The sequence below is a fragment of the Bos indicus genome, chromosome X (genome assembly GCF_029378745.1).
Source record: "Bos indicus isolate NIAB-ARS_2022 breed Sahiwal x Tharparkar chromosome X, NIAB-ARS_B.indTharparkar_mat_pri_1.0, whole genome shotgun sequence".
Taxonomy (NCBI): Eukaryota; Metazoa; Chordata; class Mammalia; order Artiodactyla; family Bovidae; genus Bos; species Bos indicus.
The window spans coordinates 2775655-2793447 of NC_091789.1; the positions used below are offsets into that span (position 1 = coordinate 2775655).

The following is a 17793-nucleotide window of genomic DNA, read 5'->3' on the forward strand; positions in this document are numbered from 1 at the left end:
TCTCTTTATCTGGGAGTGCCTTAATTTTTCCTCACTTTTGAGGACAGTTTTGCCAGATATCAGTTCTGTTCAGTTCAGCCTCTCAGTCGTGTCCGACTCTTTTGTGACACCATGAACTGCAGCACGCCAGGCCTCCCTGTCCATCACCAACTCCCGGAGTTCACCCAAACCCATGTCCATCGAGTTGGTTATGCCATCCAACCATCTCATCCTCTGTCGTCCCCTTCTCCTCCTGCCCTCAACCGTCCCCAGCATCAGGGTCTTTTCCAATGAGTCAGCTCTTTGCATGAGGTGGCCAAAGGATTGGAGTTTCAGCTTCAACATCAGTCCTTCCAATGATCACCCAGGACTAATCTCCTTTAGGATGGACTGGTTGGATCTCCTTGCAGTCCAAGGGACTCTCGAGAGTCTTCTCCAACACCACAGTTCAAAAGCATCAATTCTTCGGCGCTCAGCTCTCTTTATAGTCCAACTGTCACATCCATACAAAACTAGTGGAAAAACCATAGCATTGACTGGACGGACCTTTGTTGGCAATGTCTCTGCTTTTTAATATGATGTCTAGGTTGGTCATAACTTTCCTTCTAAGGAGTAAGAGTCTTTTAATTTCATGGCTGCAGTCACCATCTGCAGTGATTTTGGAGCCCCAGAAAAATAAAGTCAGCCACTGTTTCCACTGTTTCCCCATCTATTTGCCAGGAAGTGATGGGACCAAATGCCATGATCTTCGTTTTCTGAATGTTGAGCTTTAAACCAACTTTTTCACTCTCCTCTTTCACTTTCATCAAGAGGCTCTTTAGTTCACTTCCTGCCATAAGGGTGGTGTCATCTGCCTATCTGAGGTTATTGATATTTCTCCTGCCAGTCTTGATTCCAGCTTGTACTTCCTCCAGCCCAGCGTTTCTCATGATGTACTCTGCATATAAGTTAAATAAGCAGGGTGACAATATACAGCCTTGATGTACTCCTTTTCCTATTTGGAACCAGTCTGTTATTCCATGTCCAGTTCTAACTGTTGCTTCCTGACCTGCATACAGATTTCTCAGGAGATTTTCTCTTTAAGATTTTTCCACAGTTAATTGTGATCCACACAGTCAAACGCTTTCGCACAGTCAATAAAGCAGAAAGAGATGTTTTTCTGGAACTCTCTTGCTTTTTCGATGATCCAGCAAATGTTGGCAGCAGTTTGATCTCTGGTTCCTCTGCCTTTTCTAAAACCAGCTTCAACATCTGGAAGTTCACGGTTCCCGTATTGCTGAAGCCTGGCATGGGGAATTTTAAGCATTACTTTAGTAGCGTGTGAGATGAGTGCAATTGTGCTGTAGTTTGAGCATTCTTTGGCACTGCCTTTCTTTGGGATAGGAACGAAAATTGACCTTTTCCAGTCCCGTGGCCACTGCTGAGTTTTCCAAATGTGCTGGCATATTGAGTGTAGCACTTTCACAGCATCATCTTTCAGGATTTGAAATAGCTCAACTGGAATTCCATCACCTCCACTAGCTTTGTCAGATATAGGATTCTTGATTAATAGATTTTTTTTTAGCACTTTGAATATAGCAGTCCACTGCCTTCTGGCCTCCTAAGTTTCTGATGGGAAATCTGACCATCTTATTCAGGATTCCTTGTGTGTGACGTGCCATTTGTCTCTTGATTGTTGCAAAATTCTCTCTTTGGCTTTGGCTTTTGACATTTGATTTTAATGTGTCTCACCGTGGGTCTCTTAGAGTTACCCTGCTTGGAGTTTGTTGAGCTTTGTGTCTTTCATCAGATTTGAGAGTTGACCCATTATTTCTTCAGATAGTCTCCCTGCCCCTTTCTCTCACTTTTCTGCTTCAAGTACTCCCCTAGTGTGTATTTTCACCTGCTGGATAATGTTCCACAGGTTCCGTAGCCTCTGTTCGTCTTTAATTTTTTTCCTTTGTGTTCCTCTGATGGATCATTGATCTTATCTTCAAGTAGGCTCACTATTTCTTACACCTGCTGCAGTTTACCTTTAATTCCCTCTGGTGACTTTTCATTTCAGTTATTGTATTGTTCACCTCTGAAAAAAAGGTTTTTTGATTTCCTTTTAGATTTTCTAGCTATTTATTGATATTGACATTTGTTGATAAATAGTTTTCTTGACTTTTTCCACAGTTCTTTGATCATGAATACTGCTGTTTTAATGTCTTTTTCTAGGAGATCTGCTATCACTTTTTTTTCAGTGATAATGTCTATTGGTTTATTTTTCTTTTTTGAGTGGGCCATACTGTCCTATTTCTTTGTATGCCTTGCAATTTTTTTTGGTGTTGAAAACTGGACATTTGTATTTAATATTGTGATCCCTCTGAAAATCAGATTCTCTCCCTGTCCCAGAGTTTCCTGGGTTTTGTTGTTGTTTTTAATTGTTGTAAGCTATGTCTGTCCCAAGAATCCACCTGAGGTGTAAATTTGGGATCTTCTCAAGTCTTTTCTGAGCCTGTGCCTTCCCCTGGGCATACGCAGCGACTTTCTAGTCACCCTCATTTATGCAATTACCTTAGAACAGTCTAGTATTGGATGTCCAGCTCCTAAGAGGGGATGGAGAGGAAAATGAAAGAGAGAGGAAAGGTGCTGGTCTGTTAAATACCCTGAAAGTCACTTTAGGCAGAGGGGGAGGGCATTGCAACAAAGGGAAGAGGTGGTATAAAAATGGCCACAGCCTCTTTGACTGTCCCCCTGTGACCAGAAGCAGCAATCAGCAGTCATAGCACAGATTCACAATATTTGGAAGACAGGGTCATTGTTCATCCTGGCTCCTACAAGCTGTTCTAGGAATATGCACACAGCTATCTGCCGTAGTACTTGAGGGATGAGGTATGGGTGGCTGCCATTGTGCCCAGAGTTAAAATTGAACAAAATCAAATTTAAGGCAATTTTCTGTCCAAGTCTTCCCCTGGAAGTTGCAAGTCTTCAACAGACTCCAGAGTTCCAAAATTGTTCCATCAGATAGGTAATGACGGTGTAAGTATTGTCTCTATAAGAAGATAGACGTCTGGTGCTCTGCCATCTTCTGAGAATCCTCTCTGTAATAGGTATTTTTTGAGGTGGAATTCAAATGTGCAGTTAGCCATTTTAATACATGGGGAGCACATGTACACCCGTGCTGGATTCAAGTCAATGTGTGGCAAAACCAATACAATATTGTAAAGTAATTAGCCTCCAATTAAAATAAATAAATTTATATTAAAAAAATAAAAATTAAAAAAGAAGTTGAATGTAACATAAAAGCAAATAAAACTAAATAAACATTTCAAAAAAGCAAATGATAAAGCAATGCTCAGCATGATCTCCAGTTTGTAAATAAATATATATGCATAGAAAAAAAGATGACAAGGAAATATATGAGAATGTGAATGATGGTCATTGCTGAGTGGTAGCATTGCAGTTTTTTCTGTCTACATTTCTGTAATCTCCAAATAGCTTCTGTAACTTCTTAATAATCAGAAGGAAACAATCCTTGAAGAAAGAGCAAAGACCTCTTCCAAGTGTATATTCATCTCGCAGTGTATTCAATGACACTGTTCCACAGTTGATCTCAGAGGCGTTAGTAGCTTACCTGTACCCCATTTTCCCTCCTGTTTAATAAAACACAAAACTTTCTTACTTTCCAGGTAAATGTCAAAGAGCTTGATCCCAAATATGCTCATATCCAAGTCACTTATGTGAAGCCCTACTTTGATGATAAAGAACTCACAGAAAGAAAAACTGAGTTTGAAAGAAACCATAATATCAACAGATTTGTTTTTGAGGCTCCTTATACATTGTCAGGCAAAAAGCAAGGCTGTATAGAGGAACAGTGCAAACGCCGTACAATCTTGACTAGTAAGTAGGACTTGGCATAACTTCTTTGTTTGACATGATCTTTTTTGATACATACAAGCAGCAGCTGGTCAGCAGGAAAATGTAACTAAAATTTTAATCATTTATTGTCCTTCAGTTCAGTCACTCACTTACACAAACATGGCTATGTTATAAACCATTCCTTTCCCATATGTAATTCATGCTTAGTCTGAGTCGTCTCAGAGAGAATTTCTCCTTCAGTCCTGAAGTAATAAGGCAATATTTGGTCTCTAAGGGATTTTTCCAGATTAAATATGGGGAGAATTAAGCACAATAGATTTTTGTTTTAGTTTGGCTATTTGATGTGCTGTCTTAAAAACTCATCTGTCAATCTTAATCTGTAATAGCTTCAAACTCGTTTCCATATGTGAAGAAGAGGATTGCTATAAACTATGAGCAGCAGATTCATTTAAAGCCAATTGATGTTGCCACTGATGAAATAAAAGATAAAACTGCAGAGCTGCAAAAGCTTTGCTCCTCTGCTGATGTGGACATGATTCAGCTCCAACTTAAATTGCAGGGCTGTGTTTCAGTGCAGGTATGTTGGTTGCTAACCATGTATTAAATGTTTCTTGTTGTTCCTCTTGCTTTCATAAGGGCACAGAACAAACACTAATTATAATTGTCTTATACTCTGACTGGGTGCAAAAATCTCTACATTATTTATTAATTTAATAAAGACATTATGTTCAGTTTCTGTAAATTTTTTGTTATGTCAGATAGCTTTAACATAAATCCCTCTGACTATAGCTAAGCCCTATATTTAGATAGCAGAAATTGTTAAGTAACTTGTTAGAGTATAATTTTGGCAGATGATTTGCTTTAATCTTTTTCAAATAAATTTATAGTAAGAATAGTAAATATGTTTCTCAGGTATGGATTTTTGTATATTGTATTCTTTTTAAAAAGAGAAATGAAAAAATTACTTTTTGATTACATCCTAACAACCCTCATTTTTCTCCTTTTGTAATTTAGGTAAATGCAGGTCCGTTAGCATATGCAAGGGCTTTCTTAAATGACAGTCAAGCTAGCAAGTATCCAGCCAAAAAAGTAAATGAGTTGAAAGACATGTTTAGGTAAGTGCTTTGCAGTTTTCAGATCAGACCTCTAGTTTTCTTTTACTCCATTGTCTTCTTAAGTGAAATCAAAATATTCACCAAATAATGTCCTTCTAAAAAAATTATCTGTTCACTTTTATAACGTTTAAGTTACCTTCTAGTGGTATTTTAGGTAGTCAGGAAATGTGTGATCTCTTTCTTGCTGCAGAACTGTAACAGTATCCTAGTGACCCAAGGCGTTAAATATGACAACGACTTCATTGCTGTGGATATTGTGACACAAACACAAGCCCACATTCATTATGTGATTTCCTCCTTTGCCTGATTGAGCTCATGTCACAGCTTTTCCAGACCATTTAGGCTAGGAAAGGTTGGATAGGTTTGCTTCTATCCTGTATCCTTAGTTCCACTTGGATTCTGCTATTCTAGGGCATACGATAATCTTTTCTGGACTGAGCATCCCTCTAAGCCAATGCATGTCTGAATGGTTGCACAGTAGAAAAATCTGTTTCTTATATAAAAGAACTTAGATTCAGAATAAGAGAGAAAGATGATTTAAACAGACTGAGTAGAAAGATTATCTCCACTCATTTGCTCCTGACTTATTTCATTTACTTTTCCTATCTCTGTATTATCAGCTGTTTCAGGTTACAGAGTAACCATTACTCATTCCCTTGTAGCTCAGTCGGTAAAGAATCTGCCTGCAGTGCAGGAGACCCGGGTTTGATCCCTGGGTTGGGAAGACCCCCTGGAGAAGGAAATGGCAACCCACTCCAGTATCCTTGCCTGCAAAATCTCATGGACAGAGGAGCCTGGTGGGCTGTAGTCCACAGGGTCGCAAAGAGTCAGGCATGACTGAGCGTCTAACACTTCCTTACTTACTTAGTACTCATTCATTCAATGTTTATTAATGCCTGGCATGTACAAAAAGATTCTGCTCTTTGCTATGACAGGGATACAGCACAAATGGTCAGTGAGGTACTTTGTCCCCTAAGATTTGCGTTCTAATTATGGACATGAAACATAAACATATGAAATAATGATAAAAAAAGTTTTTATGATACATTATAATCTCTCTGTCGCCACTCTTACCAGCCCAGGGCAGATACTTCATGCCTATAAGCACCCAGCAGTGTACTGGGTACATAGCCCCAAATAAATTATTTTTCAATAACTGACATTGTCTATAGATGTTAATTAATGCAAGTGCAAGCATAGCTGAGATCATATCAAGTGATTGAGCAGGCAGGCTTCCCAGAGGGTATATATTTCAAGCCAGGTTTGGAAGGAGATAAGAAACCAGAAGACAAAGATAGAAAAGGAAAGATATTTCAGACTTAGGAGATGGCATTAGCAAAAACACAGTGAGAAAATATGGGGTTCTAATCTTCCTTCTAGGCAAGCTGTGGTTAAAGTAAATATTAAATTGTCAGAGAGACTTTTGAGTAATAAGTAACAAAAACTTTATCTTTGATCTTCATCTATAGGAAGTTCATCCAAGCATGCAGCATTGCACTGGAACTAAATGAACGGTTAATTAAAGAGGATCAGATTGAATACCATGAAGGGCTCAAGTCAAATTTCAGAGACATGGTGAAAGAATTGTCTGACATTATTCATGAACAGGCAAGTATTAGGGTGATTGAAAAGGAAAACATGATCTGGGTCCCTAAAGTGTTACTTAGCAAACCTATTAGTTTGAAATAGTATTACCTTGAAATTACTTAGTCTCTTATTTTAAAATCTGTTCTTATATTCTTTACCCATATAAATGATATAATGCAAATCAGATTTGAAACAATCACTGACAATTGCTTTAGCAGGTGTTTCAGATGTTAAACTATTTTGTTCTTTGTGCCACAGTGCCATTAGAAGTGAATAGTTGGGCAAGTGTGAATTAATCTACTGTGAGCATGGCTAAGGTCTCTCAAGAAGGATCCTAGAGAAGTGCCAGATCCCTAAATGAATACCCCTGTCTTAGATGTAGAAAACTGCATACAGTTGGCCTTCCATATTCGCAGCTTCCACATCCTTGGATTCAACCAACTTCAGATCAAAAATATTTGAAGAAAAATTTCCAGAAAGTTCCAAAAAAGCAAAACTTTAGTTTCCTGTATGTAGGCAGCTATTTACATAGCATTTACATTGTATTAACTATTATAAATAATCTGGAGATGATTTTAAAGTACAGGGGAGGATATGCATGAGTTACATGAAAATACTGTGTGATTTTATATAAGGGACTTGAGCATCCTCAGTTTAATAACCATGGGAGAAGGGGGGCAGTGGTCCTGGAACTAATCCTCTGAGGATACCGAGTGACAACTGTACTATCGTTTAGGTGAGATCCTGAGTGAGTTCCAAAATTCAAGAATTGTCTTAATACCCATATAGCCTGCAAAACTCTTTTTATAATACCTAGCATTGTAATATTTGCCTGTTAATGTCAATTATAGCTAACTTAGTAAAACACAATCTGAAACATATAGAGGCAAAGATCTGCTCACCACTGACAGCCAAATTCTGTCATAATTAAGCAGTTAAGACTTTTATACATCTACTTGCCTTAAAACCAGAGTACTCCTGAATTGTCCTTGTAAACGTCATTCCTATATTAGGCTCCTGAAATCTGTGTTTGCAACCACTCTATACATGGATTGTCACTGAACTATTTTAACGTCTTCACCACAGATGTAAAAGTCATGGCCTGATGGTCTGGTTCTCAGTGCCTGAGCCCTATTGAGCTTACATAATGTCTCTTTGCTTTCCTTAAGAAGGAAAACAGCCAATAAGATCAATATTTGCTTCAGAAACTCTTCAGACTCTCAATTTTTTATGAAATTCAGACCCCTTAAAAGAAACAAGGATAACTACAGCCCTTTAGAGAACACATTCTTATTGCTGGTTCCAGAAAGGAGAACCTCCTCTGTCCTGGTATGAGCATTTCACTGCTTGCCTGAAGACACTCCCCTGGGTGAGACCATCACATGGAGGGTGTCCTTACAAATAGACTGACCATGGTTAGTGCCAAAGCACTGCAGTGTAATGGTGGGGAGGGGCAGAAGAGAGATTTCAAGGAAAACAGGAGCTAGTTGACTATCTCTGCTATAGGAGCTACTTGACTGTCTCTCCTCTAGCTAGAAGAGCTAGCTATCTCTTATGGTATCTTGTATGCTTTCTCTTAGAAAGGACTTTGGGAAATTTGTTATAATTAGTCCAGAGTTGCACTGCGTGACCAGGAGTCCAATTTTCTAACCATGGTCATCTTCTCAGTATGGAGAAGCCAGGCAGCTAGACTTTCATCATCCATCTTGCAGTGAGATGAGTCATCCCAGTCTCCTGCTCTCCTATTCTCATGGCAGGGAATCTCGCCGGCCTGAGGAGTCTGGACTCAGTGATCTGTTTCCTCTTTCTGTCATCTTGACTTCTGTTAGCCCACTTAGGAGTGAGTGTAAACCATCCCAAGGCATACCTTTGCTGCTCAGTTTTCCGAGGTCCTTTTTTGTCTCCTTCCTAAAGCAGGCTGGTGATCAGGACTAGGCAGGCAGGGAATCATTCCACTTCCTTTATTGTCTGTATCTCAGGTTCAGCCCCTGAGTACGGTGGGGATATGCCTCTCTTCACCTTCACTGTTCTGGGGTATGTTGAAGTGTTAGTCACTCAGTCATGTCCAACTCTTTGTGACCCCATGGACTGTAGCTCCCCAGGCTCTTTTGTCTGTGGAATTCTCCAGGCAAGAATGGAGTGGGTTGCTATTTCCTTCTCCAGGGGATCTTCTGAACCCAGGGATCAAACTCGGGTCTCCTGCATTGTAGGTGAATTCTTTACCATCTGAGCCATCTGGGGAATACTTTAATCAAATAGACTACATAATTTGTTCCTAGAAACTGTCCAGTTTACGGGGTTCTGTTCTCCATTGTCTATAGGGAAAAACAGCAAAACTCCTCCTTTACAAAAATATAAAACAATTATAGCATTTTAAGCCAATATATATTACAGTTATAGGGGCTTCCCTGGTGGCTCAGATGGTAAAGCATCTGCCTGCAGTGTGGGAGACCTGGGATCGATCCCCGGGTCAGGAAGATCCCCTGGAGAAAGAAATGGCAATGCACTCCAGTACTCTTGCCTGGAAAATTCCATGCATAGAGGAGCCTGGTAGGCTATAGTCCATGGGATTGCAAACATTTGGACACGACTGAGCAACTTCACTGGTATATTACAGTTAAAGGATTTGCATGCAACTGTATGACCTAGCCTTGAACTCTAAATTATTCAAATTGAAAGCAAATTATTCAATTTACTGCTAGTATGATGATCAAGATATTTAGAGCAGTCATCCTATACAGTTCTTTTTTCCTTGCTAAAAATCAAAATTGAACTGATGTTGTTGTTCAGTTACTCGGTCATGTCTGACTCTGCAACCCCATGCACTGCAACACACCAGGCTTCCCTGTCCTTCAACACCTCCCGGAGTTTGCTCAAACTCTCATCCATTGATTTGGTGATTACATCCAATCATCTCATCCTCTGTTGTCCCTTTCTCCTCCTGCCTTCAATCTTTCCCAGCATCAGTATTTTCCCGTTACTCAGCTCTTCACATCAAGTGGCCAAAGTATTGGAACTTCAGCTTCAGAATCAGTCTTTCCAATGAATATTCAGGGGTGATTTCCCTTATGATTGGTTTGATCTGCTTGCAGTCCAAGGGACTCTCAAGAGTCTTCTCCAACACCACAGTTTGAAAGAATTCATTCTTCGGCATTCAGCCTTCTTTATGGTCCAACTCTCACATCCATACATGACTACTGGAAAAACCATAGCTTTGACTAGATGGACCTTTGTTGGCAAAGTAATGTCTCTGCTTTTTATTCAGAGTCAGCCAAGTCAGTTTAAAAGATTTTGGCTTTATTCAGTGATTCATGAGTCTGGCAGCATCCCATCTGTCAGAGAGAAAGGAGCTCTGAAGAGCTGTAGAAAATGGAAGCCTTTTACAGGTAGAAGGAGTCTGGTCAAGGAAGTTATTCTAAAAGAGACCTGATTGTTTCAAGCAAGGTCACCTTCCTCTGGGGCACAGCAAGGGTCTGTCCAGTGAAGTACCTCACTAGTGCTGACCAGGAAATTTCAAACTTGAAAGTAATGCATGTACTTTTTTGACTAGTTCAGATTACCTGCCTGGAAAAGACTGAAACTGCAGTTAGGTTGATAGTAATTCTCAGGTGATGTGGGTTTAGCACAAGTGACTCCATTTTGGGCCTCTTGTCTCTCTCTCTCTTTTTTTTTTTTTAAATTTATTTGGCTGCACCATGTCTTAGCTGCGGCATGTGGGATCCAGCTCCCCGAGCAGAGACTGAACCCAGGCCCCCTGCACTGGGAGCGTGGAGTCCCATCCTCTGGACCACCAGGGAAGTCCCTTGTCTCTTTAACACCCTGAAATTTGGATTTTATGAATCTGCTGTCATATTTTCCACCTGTCTTTCTCATTTAATTTCTATAAACCATGGCTATTATGTTCAGTTCTAGAGACCAAATTTTAGACCCTTGATATTATATATTCTCCTGTAGTTTAAATTCTTCTATATTCTATATTGATAGGTAACCAAGAAAAGTCTTACTTTCTATTGGTTTATATTTATGAAATCTGTATTGTCATGATGTATCCTATTTAGATGCACCTTGGTTTGGGCAAATGTTGACTTTTTAGTGAATTTTTGTAAATCAGTATTTCCAATATTTCCATATAAAAGAGAGCTTTTTTTTTTTTTTTTTTAGTCAGACACTTTGAGATATATTATTTCCCAAAGGCAAATATAATACAAAAGAAGATAAAATATAGCTGTGTACTGAAATGTGAGTTATCTGTTTAGCTCCACAAATGATGACTTGACAAAAAGATATGGCCTGGCTATTCCTTGGCCCTTTTCAGTGTTATCTGTTACCCTATACCAAAATATGAAGTTCTTTCTCTTGTAAGAGGAAATTTTTCTATTTTACGGATTTTATATAAGACATGATTTGCAGCAGCACAAATGATATGACCCATTTCTGCCACCAGAAGCCAATTTGCAGGCTTAATACTGAAGTTTCAAAGCTAACTTGAGAACCTAGTATTGAAAGCTTGAAACCTAAGTTGGTACTGTACAGTAAAGAGGTTGGATGTGATGTGTATGTTGTTCTTCCATCTTGTCTGTGCATGAGATATCAGTTGATTTTGATCACACAAAATGGATAATTTTTAAAACATCTATACTAAATTAAGAGACACTTACTCCTTGGAAGGAAAGTTATGACCAACCTAGATAGTATATTGAAAAGCAGAGATATTACTTTGCCAACAAAGGTCTGTCTAGTCAAGGCTATGGTTTTACCAGTGGTCATGTATGGATGTGAGCGTTGGACTGTGAAGAGAGGTTGAGCGCCGAAAAATTGATGCTTTTGAACTGTGGTGTTGGAGAAGACTCTTGAAAGTCCCTTGGACTCCAAGGAGATCCAACCAGTCCATTCTAAAGGAGATCAGCCCTGGGTATTCTTTTGAAGGAATGATGCTAAAGCTGAAACTCCAGTACTTTGGCCACCTCATGCGAAGAGTTGACTCATTGGAAAAAACTCTGATGCTAGGAGGGATTGGGGGCAGGAGGAGAAGGGGATGACAGAGGATGAGATGGCTGGATGGCATCACCGACTCGATGGACATGAGTTTGAGTGAACTCTGGGAGTTGGTGATGGACAGGGATGCCTGGTGTGCTGTGATTCATGGGGTCGCAAAGAGTCAGATACTACTGAGCGACTGAACTGAACTGAATATGATTATATGTATATATTTATGAAGTTCTTCATTTCCAAGAAAAATGTTTTGCATCAATTAGTTTACATAATTATGGTATACATTTGAAAATTTGACTTATTTTCTCTTTACTTAAAATTATTTATGAAATCTCCAGGGAAAGGGCATGGGTATCAGGATATTTCAAAAGCCCCCCAGTGAACTTGAGAACCACTCTTAGAAGATGATCTATAAACTCATATCAAGAAGTTCATTGTTTAGGCTCTTGTTATGACCATCTGTTAAAAAAAATTTTTAAAGACTGTGTTACGTCTCAGTTGCTGTTGAATTTTGCATTTTACAACCTTTCGTTTTTCTTAATGAGTAACCAGATCTTTTCTGCTTTTTTGATACGCTGCCTTTGTAATACAGCTTTGAAGATTTGAGTCGGTAATGTTTTTCTTTGCTCTTTCTGCTTTATATCATTTTAAATAGCTAAGTGTCAGTGATAAATTGGAATATGCCTATGATTTTGTATACACATACCTTTTTTGGCCATGGCTATTTTGCTTAGTGATAAACATGCCATTTCTTTCGTTTTAGATAATACAAGAAGACCCAATGCATTCTCCCTGGATGAGCAACACATTACATGTATTTTGTGCAATTAGTGGTACATCGAGTGACCGAAGTTATGGTTCCCCAAGATACACTGCTGAAATATGAGGACATGCAGATGTCAAGTGACAACAAGACTGAACTTTCTCAGGAATATTTGGAGCTGTGCAAATGTTAAAAATTTAAAGATTTGTTATACACAGAGTGTTTCCTCCTGACACCAAAACTTTCATGCTTTCATACAGGGTGCTTACATATTTGTAAATATTTAAGCAACTTGAAAGTGCCTGGAAAATTGCACCACTGTGCTTAGTTTGTACTTTTTTAGGTAAATCTATATACTGAGAAGTAGAGTTCAAAAACTAATTCGATTTGCTTAATTGTCGCTTAAAATATTAATGGTACTGTGTAAAATTGTATAATGGAACACAATAAAAGGTAAAACTTCTTTGTAATTAGAAGTGAAGGAAATAATACTTTGAACTTAGCATTTTTCTTGATAGGAAGCTAAATTCATTATCATACTAATCCTTGGAGAATAAATTGATAAAATTTTCACAAAACATGGATACTTCCAACTGAGGAGATAATTTGAAACCTTGCCTTCCAGTGGTCTAGACTGGGCTAAAGGAAATAGAAGCATTATGTGAAAAGGAAAATTTCACAAAGAAAGGATATACATAGAAATACCAGGCTTACCAGTCCTTCAAGTTTTGATCCAATGATGCTAGGTATTCCAGTCAGTGGTCTCTCTAACATACGAGGCAAGGGATTCCATTGTGGCCTGTGTTTGCCTAGCAAGCAGCCTTTGTTGCCTAAGCTTCATCAGCTGAGACTCTCCATAAAGCTAAACAAACATCTCTGAGATTTGCAGTTACTTCAAAGTTTAGCAGCAGAGTCTGAGGGTAGGGACTTTGTAATGATGACTTTCTTCAGTTAACAAGGTTAATAAGGATTTTGATAGAACTTGATGATCACAGCATTTCTTGGGTCAGTATCCATAACCACCACGTATTTAGCAGCTGCTGGCTAAGGATTACATCTCTAACTATGAAGAAACCTCAGATTAACTAAATAATTCAGGAGAGACCAAGATGTGAAGGACATTTTTACCTTGAACTATCCATAAAATTTTGGCTGCCTTTCATGTAAACATTAAGTCCTAGATTTATTTTTCATATGTAGTTTAGCCTATCTTATAGACATTAAAAAAAAAAAAAACACACCAGAAAACAGACACTGAAATATAAGTGTATTGTATGGAGCTTTGGCTTTTTAAATACTCTGTGATCAAGTAAATCTTAGAGATCATTATGCACCTGGCTTGGGCATATTTCTTTACATGTTATTTTTAAGCTTTCAGGGGAGCATGAAATTACTTATAAAAGATTAATTTTGTATTTTAATAAGGGATTCAGAAATTCCAGAGGCAGTCGGTAATTCCTTAATATCTTGGAGTCACGTGAAGAGTTAGTTTCACCTTTAAAACTATTATATGTGGCACATATATGTAAAAAAAACTGTCACCCAGAGAGAGTGCTGCCTTCTGAGAATGAGATGTCTTAGGGAAACTTGAGTAATCTTTTGTCAATGACCAGTCTCTATCCTATCCCCCAGTATATACTGTGCCCTGTGGGTCACTTTAAAAAGTGTAACAAATCACCCCTGCCCTCAAGGAAGTTGCAGTCTAGTTGAGGCGGCAAGATAGACACGAAATTAAATAATACAAGAATTAACAATATAAGACAAGATAAGTTGTCTATGAGAACTGCCAAATGAATGACATTGTCCATAACTCATATCATATTCAAGGGATGAGAAGCTGCTGTGAGTGTTAATGTTCAGGGATGACTTCATGGAGAAAGGAAAGCCTTGAACAGGCTTTCAAAGATGAGAAGCTATTCTAGGCAGAAGGACCATCACGCGCAAAGGTGTAGAAAGATTTTGTAAAAGTTCAGGGTAATGGTGAAAGGACCAGTTTTGTTCAAGGGAGTAGTAGATGCTAAATCTAGAAAGACTATTTGGACCTAGATATTGGAAAGCCTTGAATACCAGGATAATAGTATTTTGACTTTACTCAATGAACAGGAGGAAACCAGTCAAGGTTTTTGAATGGAGAGATTACTTGACTAAATATTATTTTTATGAAGGTAATCCTTTATATTGCTGCCAGATGCCTTTGAGTCTGAGAGAGATGGACATATGGAAACCAGTTAGATAGTTATTGCAGTAATCTAATGAGTCCATAAGCCCATAGATGTAAACAAGAATGGAGAAGAAAGGACAAGTGCAAGAGATACTATGTGGAAAGATTGGCCATGACTTATTGATGACTAAGGAGAAAAAAGGAAAAGGTAAAGATAATTTTGTGTCCTGTGGCCAATGAGTTCTCCAGGTCATGGCAAAATTTTACACAATTATTTTCACCAGCTTCCAAACTGAGGGTAGAAAGGTATATAGAGAGAACACGGTGGGTTAGACTAGAGAAAGCCACTAAGTATGCCTTGAAACACTGCATATGTTAGGTATTACTGTTTATATAGTTTAATGATTTCATGAAGTGATTTGGCCTCTACAGATGAATTCACATCAAGAATACATTTCTGCTATACTGATTATTTTTGCAATTAAGCTTGACTCCAGGTTCCCTGGAAACTACTGTTTTGATAGTCTTTGAACAGCTTGTAAACTGTGAATAAAGTCAGCATAGTAGTGTTAGCTTATCACAAGAATGTTAACCCATAGAGAAAGTAAGCAATTCCATGCAGATTTTCTGAGTAACCAGTGCACCAATGGCATCATGTCCATAGATGGTATTGTTATTGTTACCATATTTATATGAATTGACTGCATATATAAATACAGTATCTTTTCAAAAATGAAACAGCAGCAGTGGTAGCAACAGACTTGGAACTGTGACCAACATATCATAGAACTAGAGATGACTCACTGGTTAATTAACAAACTAAATAGGTCAGCATAATACAAACCCAAGCCTTTGATTATAAATACTAGTTTATCTGTAATGCAGAACCTGAGCAATGTATTGAAATCTTAGGAATTTCCTAACTCTTGAAACTCTTAATAAAGAGATACATATTTCAGGCTTCTCATACACAAACTGGTGGGCTACCTTCAGTCTTCTAATAACAGTACACTATGCTTCAGCTATCGAAACACAGGGAGAGGAGTAGAGTAAAAGACGATTAGGGGTGGGGAATGGGTTTGTATCACAGGACTATTCCCCTGTCCTGGGAAGTGGCCAGTAAGAGTGCTTTGTTCATCTTGTTCCACTGACAATGCTTTCTTTCTAGTCCCTAGCCACATAATGGTTCCTCTAAGAAAAGTGTATATGTATGTTTATCCAACTCCAGATTGACGTGGCGACTAAATTCTTCAAAGACTGTGCCTCTATGTATGGCATCTTAAGACTTTTTCCAACATACTTTCTTGTCTTCTCTTTTCCTCTTTATTAAGCTGTAATTTGTACACCATGCAATTCACCCATTTAAAACACAAAATCTGTAGTTTTTAGTGTATTCACAGTTGTGTGACCATCACCACAAGTAATTTTAGAATATTTTCATCACTTCCAAAGGAAACCCTATACTCATTATCAGTCACTCCCATTGCCCACCAACCAGTCCCCAGCCCCTAGTAATCAACTTTTCTGTATCTATAGATTTGTGTCCTGGACATTTCTTATAAATGGGATCACATACTGTGTGGCCTTCTGTGACTAGCTTCTTTCATTTAGCATGATATTTTCAAGGTTCATCCATGTTGTAACTTGTATGAGAATTTCACTCCTTTTTTGGCTGGATAATAACTCCTTTTGTATGAATATGTCATATTTTGTTTGTTTATCAGTTAATGAACATTTGGTTTATTTTTGCTTTTTGGCTATTGTTGATAATGTTGCTATGAACATTTGCCTACAAGTTTTTCTATGGATATGTTTTCATTTGTCTTGGGCATATACCTAGGAGTTGAATTACTGGGTCATATGGTAACTATGTTTAAACTTTTGAAGAACTGCCAGACTCTTTCCTACAGGAGTTGCACCACTTTACAGTCCCAGCAGCACTAAATAAGGATTTCAATTTCTCCATATTCTCAACAACACTTGTTATTATCTGCCTCTTTCATTACACCTTCCTAGTAGGTGTGAAGTGGCATCTCACTGGGATTTTTATTTACATTTCCCAAATAATTAATGAAGTTGAGCATTGTTTCATGTGTTTGTTGACCATTCTTATACGTTCTTTGGAAATACGTCTATTCAGAGGGTTTACCCATTTTTAAACACTGGTTTCTCTGTTGATCATTGAGTTGCAAAAGTTCTTTATATGTTCTAGATGCAAGTTTCTTATCAGCTATATGATTCCCATATATTTCTGATGTTGACTTTTTACTTTTGTAATGGTGTTGAGACAAAAGGTTTTAATTTTGATGAAGTCCAATTTCTCTATGTTTTCTTGTCGTTTGTGCTTTGATGTTGTATCTAAGAAGGCGTTGCCTAATCCAAGGTCATGGAGATTTACACCTATATATTTTTTGAGTTTAAAAAAATTTTTTTTTATTTTACTACTTACCCGTACTTTATTTACAAATTGCAAGTCTTCTTATGGTACATAAAATGCTTTCTGTAGCTCATCTCAGCTTTGTTCACACTGAAGTGAGTTCTTTTCTATGCTCAATTGCTGCTGCTGCCACTGATTTGTTTTCTTTCAGGATCAAGATGGGCACTTTCATATATAATCTTATTTTTAATTCCTTTTCTGCAAGTCTTTTCTGGATTCTTAGCTTTGCATAATTATACCTACAATGGAACCAGCATCCTAAAGTCGCCAAGATAAATCCTCCTATTCCAATGTCACATAATCTTCTAAATCTGCCTTCCCCTTCCCAGGGTCCCCGGGCTCCGGCACAGCCGCCATGGGGACTGTCAGCACCTCCGAGTTTTAGTTTTAACTCCTACTTTTAGGTCTTTGATTCATTTCAAGCTGGATTTTGTTTATGGTTTGAGATAAGGGTTCAAATTCATTGTTTTGCATGTGGATATCCAGTTGTCTTTGTATTATTTGTTGAAAAGATTTATTTTCCCCCATTGAATGGTCTTAGCACTGTCTTCAAAAATCAGTTGACTGGAAATGTATGGTTTTATTCTGGGCTCTCGCTTCTATTCCATTGATCTATATGTCTGTCCTTATGCTAGTACTACATTGTCTTGGTTACTGTATCTCTATATTAAGTTTTAAAATTGGGAAGTGCAAGTCCTCCAGCTATGTTCTGTTTTCAAGACTGTTTTGGATATTCTGGTCCCTTGCATTTCCATATAATTTTTAGACTCAGATTGTCAGTTTTTGCAAAAAATGTAGCTGGGATTTTGGTAGTGTTTGCTGTGAATCCATAATTTAATTTGACGAGTATTGCCACCTTAACAATATTAAGTTTCAATTCAAGAGCATAAGATGTTTTTCTGTTTACTTTGGTTTT

The 17793-nt window shown here is 38.1% G+C and overlaps 1 protein-coding gene across 4 annotated transcripts in view; it reads left to right on the forward strand.

The window, feature by feature from the left end:
• The window catches only part of DOCK11 (dedicator of cytokinesis 11), a 215719-nt gene extending 199530 nt beyond the window's left edge, over positions 1–16189 (forward strand). For 3 of the 4 annotated variants that reach the window (XM_070784593.1, XM_070784590.1, XM_070784591.1), the window contains 5 exons: positions 3633–3843; positions 4209–4399; positions 4837–4937; positions 6407–6545; positions 12280–16189. In XM_070784593.1, coding sequence (XP_070640694.1) covers positions 3633–3843; positions 4209–4399; positions 4837–4937; positions 6407–6545; positions 12280–12402 — 765 coding nt within the window. In that variant the 3' untranslated portion in view covers positions 12403–16189. Of the gene's footprint in view, positions 1–3632; positions 3844–4208; positions 4400–4836; positions 4938–6406; positions 6546–12108; positions 12127–12279 lie in introns of all 4 variants that reach the window. The other variant, XM_070784592.1, reaches the window with a different exon arrangement.
• Positions 16190–17793: the final 1604 nt, after the last annotated feature.